The sequence below is a fragment of the Passer montanus genome, unplaced genomic scaffold (genome assembly GCF_014805655.1).
Source record: "Passer montanus isolate IOZ18808 unplaced genomic scaffold, ASM1480565v1 scaffold24, whole genome shotgun sequence".
Classification (NCBI taxonomy): domain Eukaryota; kingdom Metazoa; phylum Chordata; class Aves; order Passeriformes; family Passeridae; genus Passer; species Passer montanus.
In genome coordinates this window covers 5577550-5597041 of record NW_024367037.1, presented here as the reverse complement: position 1 = coordinate 5597041, position 19492 = coordinate 5577550, and the positions used below count along the sequence as shown (strand labels likewise).

The 19492-nt window shown below is 39.9% G+C and overlaps 1 protein-coding gene across 1 annotated transcript in view; it reads left to right on the top strand.

The window, feature by feature from the left end:
* Positions 1-3846, top strand: part of SEC61B (SEC61 translocon subunit beta) — an 80453-nt gene extending 76607 nt beyond the window's left edge. Inside the window, exon 4 of the mRNA XM_039711053.1 lies at positions 3494-3846. Within this exon, the coding sequence (XP_039566987.1) occupies positions 3494-3548 (55 nt within the window). The 3' untranslated portion in view covers positions 3549-3846. The remainder of the gene's footprint in view (positions 1-3493) is intronic.
* The last annotated feature ends 15646 nt before the right edge of the window (positions 3847-19492 follow it).

Sequence of the window (19492 nt, the reverse complement as noted above, 5' to 3'; positions counted from 1 at the left end):
CAAGTAATGAAACAAACCGTTGTTTTAAAGCTGGAAATGATATTGGTTCCTGCACTTGTGCTTGATAGGGGCTATAGTTCTGCCTTCAACCCTCTTTTCTCCTTACCCTTTGAAATGTTACTGGCTTATTAACTGAACAGTGTAAACCCATGCTGAGAGGTTGAAAAGTGCCCTGTCAGTTTTCAAATTGTTTCTGTGTCAACTACAGGTCTAATAGCACCCTAACTACTAATAGAGGGATCTGCTCCCTGGAGAGTGTGTCAAGAGGACACCAGGCTCAAAGGATGGGTGTGGGTGAAGAAGTTAAATTCTGAAAACCTTAGCACTGTTAGACCCCTTTAAAATCATGTACTTGTTACATATTTGTCTGCAAACTATGGTCAGATTCTCATATCCTTTTAAACAACTGACTAAACTGCACTTCATAGGACTTACTCATATTTAAAAAAATTTATTTATTTAGAAGACAAAACTCATTTGGTCTTCATGCAAACAGGAAGCTGAGAGAAGCTCACAGCTCTTCATCTGTGACTGGCAATCTCCCTCACCAAAGGGACATTCAGGGTGGTGCTTTAGGAGAAGAACCCCAAACTTCTCTCTGCATCTGTCAGAAAGGAGACCTGGCTGAGGTTATGAACATCCAGGCTTGTTTCTGACATGCTCACAAGTAGACTGGAGCAATTTCCATGAAGTGTTGCCTTCAGAGGAACCAGTGAGGAAGCATTGCTACCCTTTGAGGTGAATTAATGCCAGTGGTGATCTTGTTTGAGGGCAGCAGTGGCAGGTTGATCTTTTCCAAAGTCGATGTCCTGGTTTGGGCTGAGGGCATTTCCTTCACAGTGGCTGGTATGGGGCAACAATTTGTATTTGTGCTGATCTCTGGGTTTATAATATAGAGATGGTTTTGTTATGGCTGAGCAGGTCTTACACAGAGTCAAGGGCTTTTCTGCTTTTTGTACTGCCACTTGGCAAAGGGCTGGAGATGAATGGGAGGCTGGGATGAGATACAGCCAGGACAGGTGATCTCAACTGACCAAAGGGATATTCCAGGCCATGTAGCATCATGCTCAGGATATAAAGTGGGGGGAAGAAGTGGGATATTTGGAGTGATGTCATTTGTCTTCCTAAGTCACTATTACATGTGATGAGACCCTGCTCTCCTGGGGATGGCTGAACACCTGCCTGCCCATGGGAAGTGGTGAATGGATTCCCTTTGCTTTTGTGTGCAGCTTTTGCTTTCCCTGTTAAACTGTTTATCTAACTTAAGCTGTGCACAGGGGAAATTTAGGTTGGATATTAGGAAAAAGTTTTTTACAGAAAGGGTGGTAAAGTAGTGCAGTGGTCTGCCCTGGGAAGTGGTGGAGTCACCATCCCTGGATGTGTTTAAAAAAACCTGGATGTGGCACTCAATGCCATGGTTCAGTTGAGGTGTTAGGGCATGGGTTGGACTCAATGATCTTGAAGGTCTCTTCCAACCTGGTGATCCTGTGTGATCTCAACCCACAGGTTTTCTAGCTTTTGCCCTTCCAGTTCTCTCCCTGATCCTACTGATAGTGGAGTGAGGGAGCAGCTGAATGGGGCTTGGTGAATGGCTGGGGTTAAACCATGGCAGAAAGATGTGCCCTGGTTTCAACCTGGTGTTGCCTGAACAAACACCCATAGTTCAACCTTGATTTCACTGCAGTTTTTTGAGGGAGGGTGACATCTGAGACCCACACTTGGGAGAGATGCTATATATGGAGTTTTGTGTCACTCAGACCTTTTGCAAATACTAACATGGTACACTGGTGTGCCAGTGTACAAATCAAGGCCTCACTTCCATACTGCACACTTAGCATCCTCACAACCTGACATATAAATGTGAATGGAAGTTGTTATCCAAAACACAGTCCATTTACCTGGAAAGAAACATTTTATGTATTTCTGTAAACATTCACAGGCTGTCCACTTTACTGGCACTAGTATTTTCATTTTTCTAAGTGAAGAATTCTTGCACATGACATGGCTCAGGGATCTGAGACAAAGTGACCTGACCTGGCTGACTAATTATAGAGTGAAGGAAATTAATTTCTGTTTAGGATATCTGTAATTAATCCATATAGTAATAAATGAATTAGTTGGTGTTGGAAAGGTATAAATAATTAATAATTGAGAAATAGGTGCAATCTGGTCATAGATTTCCCAGAAGGAGAAGGAAGATAAAGTGCTTGATGTAAATTATTTGCTCAGCTTTACCATTTTGATAAAACGGGTTTTTTTTACTAAGAGCAAAACCAAGTGAAACAGAAATGTCTGCATGGTTAATGAGTCAGACATAAATGCTACAGTACTTATTGGAATAGCTGATTGTGAAAGATACACCAAAAACGGCAAAATGTGTGCACACAGCAGATAAAATGGAACCATGTGACAACATTTGTGATGTAGGAGAGACAGCTTTAAGCAAAATTGCTAAAAGTAAGTTAAAACTCATGCAATTCTACAGATAATTCAAGACCTAAGGCTAAAACAAAACAAATCTAAGAGTATTATATGTAGCCAGAAAGTTTTTCTGCATATGATTTGCATGTATGCACATGCCCAGAGTTTCCTACAAGGCTTGTAGATTGCTTGAATTTAGGGACTATCACTACAAACTGTTTTCTGTGAAAATGTCATGAAGCCATTGGGTTCCTGTGGTCCTTGATAATGAAAGTAAGGGGTGGCTTGGGTTTTTATGACAGGACCAAGTCCCTGTAAAAAGGGTAATGAATGTTAGAAAAATTTGGATCTCAGTGAAACCCAAAGGCATCTAAGTTTCACAGAATTCTAGACTTTTTCTGTTGAGTACATCATATGAACATCCCCAGGGACATAGCTTCAAAGCTAAGTACCAGGGAGAAAGGTGTCTCCAAGGGTAGAGACTCATGAAGCAAAGGAGAAATTGTTGTCTGAGCAAGGAAGTAGGAAGACACAAAGATAAAGGGTAACAATAGTGGCAGGTCAGAAAAAGCTTCATCATAACAGCTGAATTCAGTGCCCAAGGAAATAAACAGAAACTTCAAATCATTAATGTCCTGATTTTAGGCCAATAATGAATTTTTCAATATGAGAACAAATATATTTCCATGTGTTTTCCTGCAATACAGTATCAAGTGTTACTTCCACAATGCACTAGACAGCACGATAACCTGAATATTGAGTATCAAAGTTAGTCAAATACAGCATGAAATTCCCCTGCTCTGAACTGTATTTAGAATGCAACAGTTTGCCCCTTGGGAAAGTTACTGAGTCTATGGGAAGTAGATAATTGCTCCAAGTCCATGGTTTTCTGTCTTGTTTGTCCCAGGTTGTAGAACAAGCATGGGCTAGTCTAGAGGGTGCACCCTTGCCACAAATACAGGACAGTCTTTAAAAATGCAGAAGGACTTGGGTGATGGCACTGGAATGCCAAAAAACAGCCCTTGATAGCAGCTACAAAGTCAGTTTCCTCCAATTCTTTTCCACAAACTAGGGGCTCCAGAAGAAGAGATGGCCTGTGTGCAGAGTTCCTCACCAAAGCACCCTGAAAACCAACAGGTCCCCTCGATACCTCCAGGCTCTCCTGATCATGGATCATGGTCATGCCCTGAACTCAGACAGTGGACTGTGGCAGAGCTGTGAGAAACCAGCCCTTGGCTAAGGTCGCTGTCCCTGTGTTCCATCTGGTGTGCAGGTGGAAAAAACATCAATTTCAACATCTGATGAAGAGTCCTGTAAACTGAACACCAGCTTGGTCAGCCTGGTTTGATTAAGTAGGAGACAGTAAATTTCTGATGAAGTACTATGTTAATATTTATTTCTCTGACTTACCAAGGCTCAAATTTACTCCTGAAAATTTATATTTAAAAAAAATGTAATTTAAAAAATTAATTTAGATTAATTAAATTAGATTTAGCTTTAGCTTTATATTTAGATTTAGATTTAGCTTAATATCAAACAGAGGTTTGTCTTCTCAGATAACTGAGTGAAATATTGGAGTCTAATACATGCCTCAAAAAACTTTCATGAAGGTAAAAATAATAAATATTTTTTCCCCATAGTTCGTCTACAGAGTGCTTTTAGGTAAACACTGACATACACCTTTTATTTGATATAACTAAATAAATAGTACTAATAAATAAATATAACTGATATATATTTATATCTATTAGTTATGTTCTTCTTAATTCTTCGTCAGTTCCATTTCTATTGACCTTTCATTGAGTGCAGTCCTATAGAATTTTTTCAGAATGGATACCTATTTTTTTTAATGTGACCCCATTGCTTCATTATACCACAATATATCTGTAGATTACCTTTATGCTTTTTTTAGAATTTGCACTTTTTATAATCTCTCCACCAGTAACTTTCAATAGTGCTTGCTGTAAATTTCAAGACTTTTATTTTGTGCCAAATTTTGTGCCATTATTTTAGTGATTTCTTAATCATTTTCTTCGAGTTTCAGTAATCAGTCTATTACTATAGTACATTGCCTTCCCTGAGAATGACAAATTCAGTCTTTGTGGTGTCCCCAAAAGTAACTCTTTCTTCCTTCCTTCCTTGTAACCCTATAGTAGCCCTGGACTGGCTTTTTCCAGGTAAAGAATGCTGCTGTCTTCCTGAGCCCACTCAGGGTATTTCAGAATTCCTTATCCTTTAGGTGCCACACAGGTCACTGAAATTCTCTGTTGTTCCAACCCAGAACCAGTGAGATGTTGGTAGATTTTGAGAGCAGAAAGCTCTTCAGTTCAAAGTTTTTATTTCAGCTCTGTTAATGTCAAGTCTTCTCAGCGTAACTCCTCTTTTCTTTCACGTTTTCTCAATTTGCCTGCTGGCAGTTTGATTCTATTTGGAATATAGAAATCTTCTAAGCTGGTCAACATCCGCTCAGTTATTGCTGAGCAACATTATACTGATGATACATTTTTGTTCTTACCTGCAAAGAAATAGGGAATTAAATATTATTTTTATAAATATCTAGTCTCTCAGGTGATCTGCCTGATATTTTCTTGTCTTAATTTGCAGAATTAAATGCAAGGGACTTGTAAGGGGGTAAAAAGTAAAGCACACCTGAAAATGAAACAAGGGACTTCTCTAGCTATAACAAGCAGGTGAGGATTTTAGAGCTGGTTTAAACTAATCCAAAGACCTGAAAAAGAGTCTTCCCACGATTCCTTGATCCTGGCCATGTGTTCTTGCCCTTTCCTTTGGCTTTGTGCAGATGATCACAGAGGTGGATGGTGTGTAATATTAGCTTTCCACTAAGAAGAGCTAGCACAACTAGCCTGAACTACTCATTCACATTTTGCAGAATAGGTAAGGTTAAATGGGTCCCAGTTAGTTGTCTTGTGCTTTTCTGAACTTGTTTTCATAACAGACATATGCAAAAAGTGTCAGCATTTCCCAGATGGGTGAAAGGATTAATATTTGTAAAGTCATCTATATTTCAGATTTGTTTGGAATTAAACATGCTGTAACAATAAAGTTATTGTTGGTCTTCCTCTGAGCACTCCCATTTTACTTCACAGCTTAATAGCCACCAGAAAAGACATCTGAAAACTTATTGTATTATTATTTATGATACATACAAAACAAATAGAGAAGAAATGTCACAAAATAATTTAAACATACTCAGCTTTAGCACAGAAAGCAAGATCAAACTAATTAAATCCGTATTATCACTTTCTGTACAAACCACACACTGTTTTAATGTGTTGTAAATTCAACTCCCATTAAATGAAGACCTGATTGTGCATACATATATATGTATGAGAGGGGGGCTGGAGAGAGAGAAGATGCAAAGAGTCCTTCCTTCTGGGATTTGTTGGAAGCCCCTCATGGCTCCAAAGCATTGGGGCAGGGAGTTGCCTGCCTTTGTGCAGTGTCCAAGTACAAAAATGAAAGAGTAGTAGCACTGCTATCCCTGTTGTTTCCTAAAAGAGGTCTGGTGAGATGCAGTAGGTGAGAGTTAATTACTGATTTGGCACAAAGCATTCTTCTATGTTCTGCTCTGAATCTCCAAGAGACATATTGGCTCAGCTGATCAGATTCCTTTAATAACAAAGCTTCCAGGTCTACTCGTGCTGATCCTTCTCTGCTTCATAGCCAATGATGGTCATGGCTTGGGGCCACAGTCTAACACTGTGACTCCAGAAAGAATGTTTGTTTTTTTTTAATGTCAATCCAATGTTATTTTAAAAGAGAGACAAAGAACTAATGCATTTCCTGGGGTTCCCAACTTTCCTGGATACTGTTCAAGCTGTTTCAGAACTCAAGTGCTTCCTAAAAGCTGTCAGTGAGGTTGTGGCAACACTGCGGTGTCTCAGATGCAGCAGCTATGGAGTTATTTGACAGAAATGTGCTGAAAAATGCCAGCTCACTAAAGTTAAAACATTGCCTTGTAAAGACTTCCATTAGTATTTGCCATGGTGACAGCCAGGTAGCACTCTTGACCATTTCCTCAAGAATTTGCCCAGCTGCTGGGGTTACTGAAAGCTGCTGTGCCCACAGGAATGGAGCAGATCTGCCAGACTAATCTTACTTGCATTTAGTTGGGTGTCTGGGCAACTTGAGTTGGAAAGAGCACAACAGATACAGAGGTGGCTGAAAAAGAGCTAAGGGAATACCTTAAAACACTGGTAATTTTTCCAAAAGCATCCTGAGATGTCATCCATAGATAATTTGGAAACAAAGTTGACAATCATATTATGTATTTGCTATAAGCAGCTTACTCATTTATAGACATACTTCCTTTCCCCCAACTATACAATAATACTGGCAGTGCAGAAAAACACTCATTCATATTAGCTGTATGCTTAATGTATTTCTGCAGTCCTGGGCAGACAACTCTTCAAGGCTAAAAATTCAGTTCTTCATTATTAAAAAATACCAGTCCTTGCTATAGGAGTTGATGACTCAGTGAGAATTATAATTATAATCAAAGCATAATAGGCATTTTGAGCCCCTTATAATTGCTGCCAAGAAACTATTTATTCAGCTAAAGAATTAAATCTTTGTTTGTAAGCTCTTTCTTGTTCACAATAGAAATAAAAGTGTGTGACTTGGCTCATGAGCAGATACCAGTCTGGCTATTTTACTCAGAGTGAAAAATAGGCCTTCATGCAGAAAGACTTGGGATACTTAAAACAATTATTTATACATATTTGCCTCTATAAAATCCAGTGTTTAGCTCCAATGATGCTTCTGATTGCTCTTCTCCTTTACTGCATGTTGAAGACTCTGTGATGTGCTGTATGTTCAGTATTGCATGCATTTCTGGTACAACTCCCAAAGCTAGAAAATTATTTAGGAAAAATTAAATGCTGGATGCCAAGAAATGAATAAATGGTACAGATGAACTTGGTAATTTTTCTTGGTCCCTTACTTACCTGTTGTGATAAAAATAAGGCTCCCTGAAAGTAGCTGATGATCTTTCTCTGAGAGAAAGGGGAGTGAAAATGACACACTGAATTCTTCTACTTACAAGCCAATACCATAAGAAAAAAGACATTTCAGGCAGCCACAATCAATTTACATCAGCAGAAGAAATATTCTGACTTGCTACAGAGTCAGCTGATGTTCTTACTTTCTGTCTTCTCTAAACATGTGAGTAAATTCAGCATGCAAAGTCTTTTAGTTTTAAGAAAGCTGGGTGGCTTCTTGTAGAGTCTATTGTCTGGAAAAGGCAAATTCTTAAAAATAATATCACAAAATAAGTTCTCTTCAACCTGAATAAGGATTATGAAGTCAGGTGTGTTGTCAGGTGGTATCATGGGACCCATAGCTCCATGAAAGGAAAAACATCAATGAAGGTAACAACATGCATGATGACCACACCAAGACAAGGCAGTGGAACATCTCAGCAGCTGACCCTTTCCACAATGTCTGCTATACTTATCCAGTTAGGTGAGAGATCCTGGTTTAACTTGGGTGGTGTTTAGAGTGATTCAGCCTTAGAATTTGTTCTTCTTATTGAGGTAGGAGGCCATGGCTTAGAGGATTCCACATAGGATCGCATCTTTCTCTGATACTTGTATTCAATCGGGGAAAGGAGTGCAACGAGTGCACATCACAGTATAGGCACAAACATAACTCAATTTGACTCTATCTACACAGTTATGCCTAACAGGGAAAGCTTTTATGTTAGGGATCCAAACTTAAAGAGCTTTGGCCAGCTGCTAAAAGAAAACAGTAGTTTGCCCAGGCACTTGTCCTAAATCAAATGCCTTTGTTGTGTCTTGTATCATATGTATTTTGTACAGACCTAACTTATTTTAAGGTAATTTATTTTAAAAGAACCATGCCAGCCAACTGTTTCCATGAGTGAATGAGCATGTGCATTGTATATCCGTGTAAGAAGAAGTGGTGGGGAAAAAATGCTGATTTAAAGTTATTTCTTATCCCAGTAAAATGAGGGATGCTATAAGGACAGCTTTTTATTTCAAGCTGTCCTGCTGTTTGGGTCAGAGTCTGTGTCAAGTCAGTAAGAATTCTTCCTTTAGCTTGAAGAAGATCAAGATTGGAGCAGCCACAGTAGTCTTAATAAATGTAAATCTTATTAGAAATACCCTCTTTTATAGCAAGTGCCAAGCTGTGCAAAGCTCCAGGCTACATTACCTTATAACATTGACTGAAATGGCAGAAGAATTTACCATCCCCGCTAATGAATTTTTTTAATTACTCTTTGCAAACAGGGTGATGCCGAGCCTCTAGTGAGAAGAAAATTAATCCTTGAATTGAAATACACTAGTAAGGTTTAAATCATATTTTTAAAAGTATTTTCTGGTCAGCAGTGTTACTTCTTAAATCAGTCTAGGAAATGCCAGATCTTTTTTTATCTTATTTTTATCAAACATTGAGTTATGGGAAAAAAACTGCTAACATTTGTGGAGGACTTCTGCTTACCCATTACAGACAACAGCATAGACATTAGAAATCAAAGCTTCCCTACACCATCAACTCTGCTTGTCATCCTATTAGCTAGGGATGTAGGACTATTCTGGAGGTCTTTTAACTCCACCTTCCCTTGCGCTGTTAATGAGGAATTAAGCTTCCAAGGTCTATTACAAGCTTGAACCTTCTGACCTCAAGAGATGGGTATCTATGCAACTGGGTGCTGGGATTGTAAGCACAGAGAAAGGGCTTGAGCATGGTAAAACTCTGGGAGCAATGAGCTGGAGATTCGTGGCTCCTTCAGTCTTAGGCCCTGCCTTGTGAGACACTGTGGAGGCACAATTGTCACCAGTGATGGTAAACCGGTGATGAACTGGCTCTCCAGACTGATGGTGCACATTCCTTACCAAGTGGTTAGCTGCTGGAAAGATCATTGTGTGCAAATTTTTAGTGGCAGAAAAAACAGTGAAAACTGAGCCAGAGGAACATGGCCTTCTACTGAACTTACAACAGATATCTCCTGGGAAATTCAGGTAGGCCTAATTCCCTTACCAAGAACAGGTGGCCAGGTGGGAGACAGACTTCTTATTAGGGAGACACAATAAAGAGAGGATTACAGACAAGTATGAAAGTTAATATGTTTTCATTTTTAACAAAAAAGGCAAGTTAAACAATGCAGGATCATCAAGAATGAGCCTTATTTTTTTCCCCCAAATGTGAAATTAATTAATATTGTCATTTTTAAGGTTTTAAAATTTGTCTCTGAATTGTCTGGTAATAGAAGTCTATGTAGATGCAAAGTACCTAAATTATTTACAGTCTCATTAGAAAAAGAAAGTATCTATTTTCATTTACCTTCTCCTATGAAAACATTTTGAGGCAACCAAGAAGTCTTTGAAGTCTCTAATCTGTTTTCTAAAGAAAATAACATTAATTCAGCTGACTGAATTAAGATAGCACTCATGCATGCAAAAGCAGGAAATGCTCCAGCATGTTACAAAAATATACTGAACATATGACTAAAAGAAACAACCACTACTTAGGTAATTGGTTCAGCCATGACAGGTTCTCAATTTTTTTTTCCATGTTCCTGTTACATACAGCAGAGTATTTATCTTGTCCAGAATGGAACAATAATCACATACAGCTCATCATTTAAATCACAGCAACCACTAGAACCATAATAAGAGTAACAGAAGCAGAACAATTCCATGGGAAAATATTTTCTCCTCTTTTAGTTTCATAAAAAATATATATCTGAGATAGACTGCATGTCTGCAGAAAGAATGGACATAATACAAACACGGGTTCAAAAATTTGGTGTTTTGGGATGTTTTGGGTGTTTTATTTGTATTCAGCTGTCAGTTTTCTTCAATGGCTCCAGACATTCCTCTTGATCTAACGATTGCCACACAGAGAGAGAGGACAAGGGAAGATCAGAACAGGATCTACTCTGAAAGTCTGGGTTGGCCTCGCAGGGCCAGGAGACTTGCACCCACCATTTCAAGTAATCTGACATGCCAAGACAGTGACACAGGTTACTGCAAGTAAGGTCTGGTTCTGCTCAGCTGTAGAGCAGGTTTCCATGATGTCATGATGACATCATGAGTCATAAAAACTGAGAAAAGGAGAAACAATAGATGATTAAATGGCCACAAGGATTAGCCAGATCATGAAAAATAACATTAAGTGAAAGATGAAAGGCCTGCCCAATCATCTTTAATGTTATTTGCTAGCACAGTCCTTCATGTCTTGTCCTTCATATCTTGTGAGTGTGGTCAAGCAGACAAGATTATGGACTTTGATTTTGCAAGGGCAGACTCAGTTACTTTTGAAGGCTGCCTCCATTCTGCTCTGAGGGTAAAGAGTTTGCCCTCCCTCCTTTTCCCTCTGTTCATCCCTGAATCCTTACAGCCCTGGAAGGTCCTTCCACATAGTCCCAGGGAGAGCTCAGCAGAGACGGATGGTTATGAAGACCCAGGGGGCTGCTAGAGCCAGGCAGGCATTTACATAACTCCCATCTTTCCCAAACAAATGTCTGAGCTCCACAGAATGTTCAGTACATGTCTTGTTTTGACCAATGTCCCTGTATTATCATTATGCTGTTCATTTCTGTTCATTCTGAATTTGAAAGTGAAGTGTTCATAAATAAAGGCACATATAGATGTGTTTTGAGATAGCTGTCCTTTACTAAATGAAAATTGCATTTAAAATTCTTATGAATGCTTAATATGTAGAGCATTAAAAAGTATCTGCAGGCTCCAGGATATTTTTGGGGTAATTGTTTTATATGTTACAACATGTTTTTACAAATGGCTTATGTTTTATCCTGCTGGTCCTTTATTGTGCTCCTGTCCTTTCCAGAAATTATAAGTTTTAAATGAAAATATGCAACCTGTATATGATCAACTTCTGTTACTTTTGTAACTTGTGCAGAAAAGTAAGTTAGCCACTAAACATGACAAGTTTATTTGTTCATTTATTTATTTTTAAATTCTAATTAGAGAATGGAAAAGGGTGTCAAGAGTCTTTAGTGATTCACATTTTAACAACCAGGTTATAATTTATTAATTCCCAACTTATAAAATTTTCACAACCTCTTTCCACGGGAGTCCAAGAGCAACTCAAATTTATTTATTGTTTCTACATAGGGTGTCATTAAATATTTGTTATCTCCTAAAGTTTGTTGGGAAACGGGATTATTTTCCACATCAAATCACACCAATGCTAATGGGAAAAGCATTAGATGTTGACCCAGCAAATTAAACTGTAAAATATGAGGCTCATTGTTATTATTACATACAGACACATTTTCTGTGCTCCTTATTAAAGCCATCTTAATAAAACTCATTGTATTTTAGTCATGTTTTAAAATAATTATGCCAGAATACAAAACACATGAATATACAAAGAGAAAAAGCTCCACTTGACTATGTTCAATTTAACTCTTTAAAATAATTTTCCAATTGGTCTCCTTCGACATTTAAATTGATCATCTAACAAGAAAAAGAAAAATGCACTGAGGGTTGTTTATGCTTTTCTTAAAGCTTCCTAAGATACTCCTTCTATTTTATTTTGTAACAAAACAAAAAATTAATTCTGCATCTGTGAAGATCATCTAATGTATATTTCCATAAATTCTCAGTTCTAACCCTTTGTGTTTTATTGTAATTTTTTTTTGTAAGCTTGAAAGTGTCCTATCATTGGGTTGAGTGTTCTCTCCCTCTGGTGGCTACTCTTTCCTGGAGAATTACTGAGAAAACTCTTCTTCTCCTCTGATTCCTTTATGGATCTGCACTCCACAATGTTTGCCACAATGGACACTGCCTTAATTCACAGGACTCTTACAGGGACAAGGTAATTTTTAATATTTTAAAACAAGAAATAGGATTCCTTTATCATTAGCAGAGGCGGAATCAACATAGAAACTGGGATTTAGTGGATGTTTAATCTGGCCAAGCATAGAGATTTGCCTCAGGATGAGACAGATAATGACCAAGGTTCTGTTGATTAGCTCTGAGCTGGATTTAAAGAGAGTCTAAGGTTTGGCTCAGATTGTTTGCATTTGCAGGTGTCACAGGTCACCCATGAAATCAGATTATATGTTCCATGTTGACACTGTTTTGTGTGTTTGGTGAGGAGTGACGGTAATCTCCTCTGTCTTTCTGATTGAAAAAAAAAGAAGTGAATTTTTGAAGACTAAAATTTATTGCACCAAGTAAGATTCTTAGTAATTTTGTGTTGGGAATCACAGAGCCAATGACTACAGCAGACTCAGCTGGTTGCTCATCCTACTCTCATTGGAAACATGGAGCTTTGCCCACATACCAATTCCTTATCAAAGGATATAAATGGTTGAATTTTTATGTTAACTCATGGTTAAAGAACTCAAACAAAGATTTTTTTTTTTTCTGGTGCCTTGTGGTGCACATCTGCATGGGAGGAAATGGACCACCACAACTCCCAATACACAGCACACACTGGAGCTTGTAAGCTCAATGCTTTCGGTCTTTTTTTTCTGGAATAACTGCACACACTCAGCAGGCAGCTCTACATTCACTGCTCTGGCTGTGACATGGGCCAGCACTGCTCTTCTCTGCTCTCCTTGCTGCTGAGATGTCTCTTCACTTGCTCATTCACTCACAATTCTACAGATGCAAGTATCTCACTTCCAAATCAGGGCGTGAATCATTTGTACTCTAACGCTGCTGGAATTTTATTGGCTGCAATAAAGAGGCATTCCCATTTCTTTCTTACCAAATACTTCATAGATTTTCTAAATTTTGCTAAATTAATACCTCTTCTTAAAAATGTAACATAACTGTGAATTTCCCCTGCTACTTGAAACCCCTAATTTTTCAAGACAGACCCTTAATTGTCACAATGTTTAGAATTCATTATGAATTTTGTGATAGACTCCAAACTGAACTCTCAGGTCAAGTCTTGGTTCAACAGCTCCTGAACAAGAGGCCTGTGTGAGAGCCTTGTGGGATAATAGGAGGTCCTGCCTTCCTAATGTTTGAAATTTCTGCCCTGCTTCCAAGGAAATATAGCACTCACCATATTTTTAAGACAGCAAGACTTAAAAATAAGATCACTTAAAAGTGATATTTTTAAGTCAGCAAGAACTAATAGAGTCCTCTGTAATTCTGAGTTAAGTAACTGACTCCTTTAAGTTCAGAAGCTCTACACAAAGGCTCTATGCACCTACCAGTACGTATTTCCCATTAAAAAGTCCCTAACTCTTAAAGAATTCAGCAATTGAGTATTAACCTTAAGAGTGGAAATACTGATACGAGATAAGACAGACAAATAAGCCCTGGACACAGGTTAAGGAGTCCAACCATGAAGTCTCTAGAGCAGGTGTTAGGGAGTAGGTAGAGGAAACAAGCAGGGCCATTTGGGGCATTTGTCTGGGCTCTGTCCCTACCTCATAAAAATTCAAGTGGAAGATCCAGTGTTTGGATCCCCTCACAGCAGGCTGGTGAGTATCCAAGAGGTACAGCTAGTCCAGATTCTGTTACGTGGGCATATTTTCACACTGTCCTCATAGCTGGTAGCTTTATAGTCCTCTGGCCTTGGTAAAACCTCTAGGAAAACCCTCTGGAATTTAGCCACGTTCATTTGCTGTAGTCACAGGAGTAACTTCTGGCCTGAATACTTGCAGCTGAGTCACTGTGTAGTTCTCTAAACAGAGGAGTAAAGTATGTCCTACCCTTACCTGAAGACCTGAGGTATACCTTAAAATTGCACATTGATTTTAGGAAAATGGATTCAAAGGGGCTGGAAAATCTCTGTCTTTGGAGGTTTCGTCTTTTCAACCAGATGAAGCCCTGAGCAACCTGCTCTAGCCCTGGTTTAGGCAGGAGGTGAGACAAGAAACCCCCAAGGTTCCTTCCAATGTAAATTTTTTATGGTTTTATGACCCTATAGTTCTTTTATTTTGGGGTCTAAGGTTTGTTGTCATACTGGGAATTTTCCATTAAGGCCACTTCAGCTTATAAGCGCTGGTGGAATGGACGTGCTACATGTGCCACACTGCTGGGGCCAGTAGTCCCAGCCTCAGACTTGCACAGAAGAACCATCTACTGCCTTTTAATAAGACATTGTAAAACATGTGAATACCTGCCTTCCAAATAGTGTTGGTCCTCGCAGCAGCAATCTGATATGGTTTCAAAGCCCAGACAGCCTGGATCTGAAGAACCCTTTCCCAGAAAGGAATCTTCTACCAAGGAGTGATCTGAGCCAGTGTAGGGTCAGTGACCAGGCAGTCCTGCCAAGGCATGCTCTTCTTCGTAACACAGACTCCACGTGGGTCACACGTCCTGCTGGCTCATGCCACCACCCTGGCCACTGTCCCTCCTTCTGTCTGTCACTCAGCAGCTCTTGGGCAGCCAGCACAGAGTGTACAGGAGGGGCATGCAGAGTCTGTAAAAAAAGAATCTGTTATAAAAATAGCTCAGGAGACTCCTCACACCAAAGCTGGAAATAGCCGAGAAAACACCTCCCATGCTGGTTCAGGGGTGGCTGCACGGTGGGGAGGAACCTCTCCTTGAGCTACAGCTCCTGGTTGTCAGTTTGTATTTTGACCGAGCCACTGCAGGCTCCTGAAGCTGTGAGTGGGTTCCCTCAGAGGCACCACACGTTTCCTAACAGTGTAACAAGGTGATCCCATCAGCCATTTAATGTTCGCAGTGAGCAGCGTGGGAAACAAGCATCACCATGTGCTTCCTACCAGGGATGAGCTGTTGAGGTGGAAGGAGAAGGAGAAGATATGAAAAACCTGATGGAGAAGTCCTGGGAGGGAGGAAGAAAGTCTTGTCCAATATGTTTTGCTGCATTTTTTGAGAAACAAGTGTATCTGCTGAAATTCAGAATCTGCTCTAAATAGAGAACAGGTGTCATCTTTAAATGTGCTTTCCAGTTCAACCTCGTGGTGCCCAGGAGAAACACTATAATTTTTTTATAACGGGGGAAGGGGGGGTGAGCATTGAGGAATCAGGGCAGGAGGCATATAAAAATTTTTATGTGGTTTATAAGGAAGAAGAATGCATTAAGAGGTTTTTTCCCTTCTTTTTAACCCCATAATAGGTTAGGGATAATACTACCAGCTATGGATCTTACCAGAGGAGTGAAAGAACGCATTCCTAAGCCCAGGGTTTTTTTCCTGTAGTTTCAGAAAATCTATCAATGTGCCAGGGTGTCTGATTATTCAGCCCCTGCCTTGGCGTCATACAACACAAATGAGTGCCACACAGCATGCATTGAAGATTCACAGAGAAAAAGCTGTTGGAGTTTGATAGTGTTTTGGATCTCAAAGAAATCTAAAAATACCAAATACAACCGACAAATACAGCCGACACATGTGCAGTGCTTTAGCAAGGCGAACATCTGGGACTATTTCAAACGCTCCTCTTTTGTGTTGCTTATTATGCTACCAGAGAGCAGGAAAGTGCAAATAATAACTTAGCAGATTTTTGCACTGCTTCTAAGTTCAGCTACAAAGGCATTGAAAACAATAATGCGAAAAATTAATATATGCCAGTTTACTGCCCCCATTTATTCTAGACTTAGAGGATATTTATACGTGCTCTGCTGCATCCCTCTCTAGTTTTCTAGAATAATTACTATATTGTGGACATATATGCACATTTTAAATGTATACATTGATGTTTCCCTTATGGTGTGGTTTAACTGAGTTTGCAGGCTCTAAATGAACTTCATATGACAAGGTAGAAATAATAATCTTGTCACCTGCTGTTCAAAGACATGAGTTCTGTTGACACAGTAGTTTTTATACTGTGGTGTCAATGCAAAAAGTTTTCCTTTAAGTCAAAATCGGCAAAATAAAGATCGAGGTCCAAAATAAATAAAGCAGTTTTGCACTTCCATGGAAGTAGCTTTGCTGTAGACCTCGGTGAGCTGAGGATTTCACTCAGTCATTTGATTCTTGTTTATTGATTTATATTACACAGACTTTTTTTAAATTAGACTACTTAAGGGAATAACCACAACTGCATGACTCTGAGTGTCGTGCGTGCTTTACAGATTGGGGCCAAAGGTATTCCATCTGCACAAGGCTGCTTGCAAGTCAAGACAAATAACATCATTTTGGAATCATCTGGATCAAACAATAACTTTCCCAGATACATGCATATTAGAAGTATTTGTCAGAAAGGAAAATTATTTTGTCAGGATGGAACAGCAACAGGGGACAAAGCGTGTAAAATTGCAGCATCCAAGACCAGACTGTTTTAGGGGGCATGGAGTTCATCCAAAATAAAGGGAAGGGTGGGAGGAAAGCTTTTTTTTTTTTTTTTTAAGTGTATCTTTCAAATTGTTCAGCTACACAGGAATGCTAACAGCTAACTGAATGGATCTTTTCTTTGGATTGTGTATTTCTGCACATCCTCAGATGGGCAGTCAGCACTATCTCCTGGAAAGTAAACTTAAAATAAACTTGTGGAAGTACCACTCAGAGTAGCACAAGTGGAGTGCAAGTTCACATTGTGTTGGGCTGTAGGTACACACAGAGCTATGAAAGCCAGCCAAAGATCTACTGGATGGTGTCTGCTATCTATTTGTTTCAACGAAGAAATTGCTTCAAACATCAGAGGGAGGAGGACAAGGTAAAAGCATGGAAGAGTATCCTGTTTATCAAGAAATTTTACTTCCATATAGCCAAAAACATCATCTTGTACAGTGAAAATGAACCATATTGGGGAAAACCATACCAGAGAACACTGACCATATAAACTCACTGGCTCATCTTTTGGCACATGGTGACAGCCTGCTCATATCCATCTAGGATTTCCATTTTGAAGGATGTCCAGCCTCCCTGGACACCTTTGCCCTTCAGGACTGTATCTCAAGGGACTCTGATACTGGCCATATAAACTCGCTGCCTCGTCTTTTGGCACGTGGGGACGGTCTGCTTGTACACCTCTAGGATTTCTCTCTTGAAGAATGTCCAGCCTCCCTGGACACCTTTGCCCTTCAGGACTGCCTCCCAAGGCACTCTGACAGCTGGCCTCCTAAAAACAGTCTGCCCTCCAGAAAAACAAGGTGACAGTTCTGCTGGCACACCTCCTTAGTTCTCCAAGAAGTAAGGGCACTATCATTTAGTGATCACTTTGCCTAAGTTGGCCTCTGACCATCAGAGCACCCACCAGGCCATCTTTTTTCACAAAAAAAAAGGTCCAGTGGGTGTCTGTCATCCTTGGCTCCCTCACCATCTTTGTCAGAAAGTTATCTTCTACACACTCCAGGAGCCTCCTAGACTTTCCTCTCTGCAGTATTGTATTTCCAGAAGACATCTGGCATGTCTGGAAGGCCCCCACAAGAACAAGGGCCAGTGATTGTGAGACTGCTCCCAGCTGCTTACAGAATATTCTGTCTGCCTCTTCATCCTAGCTGGATGGTCTGTATCAGACTGCCTCTAGGATATGTGTCCTGTTGGCCTTCCCTCTGCCTCTCACCACATAACACTCAACTGTATTGTCACCATCACTAAGCTCCAGACACTCAAAGCACTTCCATCTGACTGGGACGGGCTTTCCAATGGTATTTGCCACCTATTTGTTTAAGAATTTTAATTGGGTAGTCATCAAACAGTAACTGTTAGAAAAGTCACAAATACATGAACAGTTTTTGCATGTTCATCCTTACCATGGTGCCCGTGGGTACCATTTACAATAGTTATTTTGCACCACAGCCACCAGCACCTATCAGAACCACAGTACTCCTCCTGCCATCAAAAATGAGGAGGCTCTGCAAAGCTGTTAGGACCAGCCACAAAGCATACGTTGGATGTTGCATCCTCTCACACTAAACAGTGGCCAGGGAGTCATCACTTTGCTTTCTCAGTCCCTTTCCCTAAAAGGAAAATAGAAATAAACAAACAACCTTTTACTTTCTTACCCCTCTGCCCCCAGAAAAGACATCAAAGTGTTATCAGCACAAAACTAAGCAATAAATGAAATGGAATATTTTGGGGTGAGCAGGTGTTCCACTTCCAGATCATCTTTAAAACCTCAGCAGGGAGAGTTACAGGCAGGCTGCATAACCTGAAGAATGGCCAGATCATAGGATTTGTAATTAGAGTGAGTACATGGTGCTTCCTCACTGGGGAAAAAAAAGAGATGAGCAGCTGTCTCAGCAATATTGAAGTCAGCGAGGACTCCCAATGAAATCAGATACTCATCTGCAGAGAGAGCAGGTCCCGTACATCCATCAGGCAGGCATGTGTCACAGCTAGTTGAAGAGAAATGGCTTCTAGAAAGTTTAGCTTCCTCTGAAACCTCAGTACATCTATTAATAAGGGAGAATGAAAAGAAGGCTAGAAAATAAACTAGAAATACAAGCAGTAGTCACCTGAGGCTGCACATGATTACTTCACTAAAGCACATTACATGCCTCTACAAGGAGAAAAATTCAAATAAATTCTTTATTGCATTAGCTAATGATAAAAATAAACTTGTGTGGCTTACATACTTATGTGTAACAATTTCAAGACTTGAACAATTATTTGGAACCTGATTCTGACTTTACACCTGTTCTGTGTTGGATTAACTGCATTTATATTGAGATAAATTTCAATGGAGTTGTGCACACATCCATCATTTTAAACAGACAGAGATGCTCCCCAGCTTTTGTCTAAGCTCTGAAAAGATACTAGGCCTTTTCTGAAGAGCTAGGAGTTCTCAGTTTTATCCTGCACTGTGCAAATATTATTTTACTGCTGCAAGACAATGTCTTCAAGATGATCAGTAAAGAAGCCTGGGAGCCAGAATAATAAGCAACACCATTTTCAATAGATGCTGACCTGAGAGGTCTCAGAGAGAGGGAAATTCACACAGCTGGGTCTTTTCCCTCTGTTCTGCTGCTAGCACTATGCCTCATATCAATCCTGCACAGCAGCTCAGCTTTGCTCTCTCTCCAGGACCCCATCTGCCAGACGCAGCCGGTCACCGCCACACCGGCAGCCATCCCTGGGAGACAGCGGGGACAGCACGTACCTTTCCCCTGGCACTTCCCAGGTGAGACCTGCTGTTATCACCACTCAGCAAGCAGGGCAGCAGCAGGAGGCACAGACCTCCCT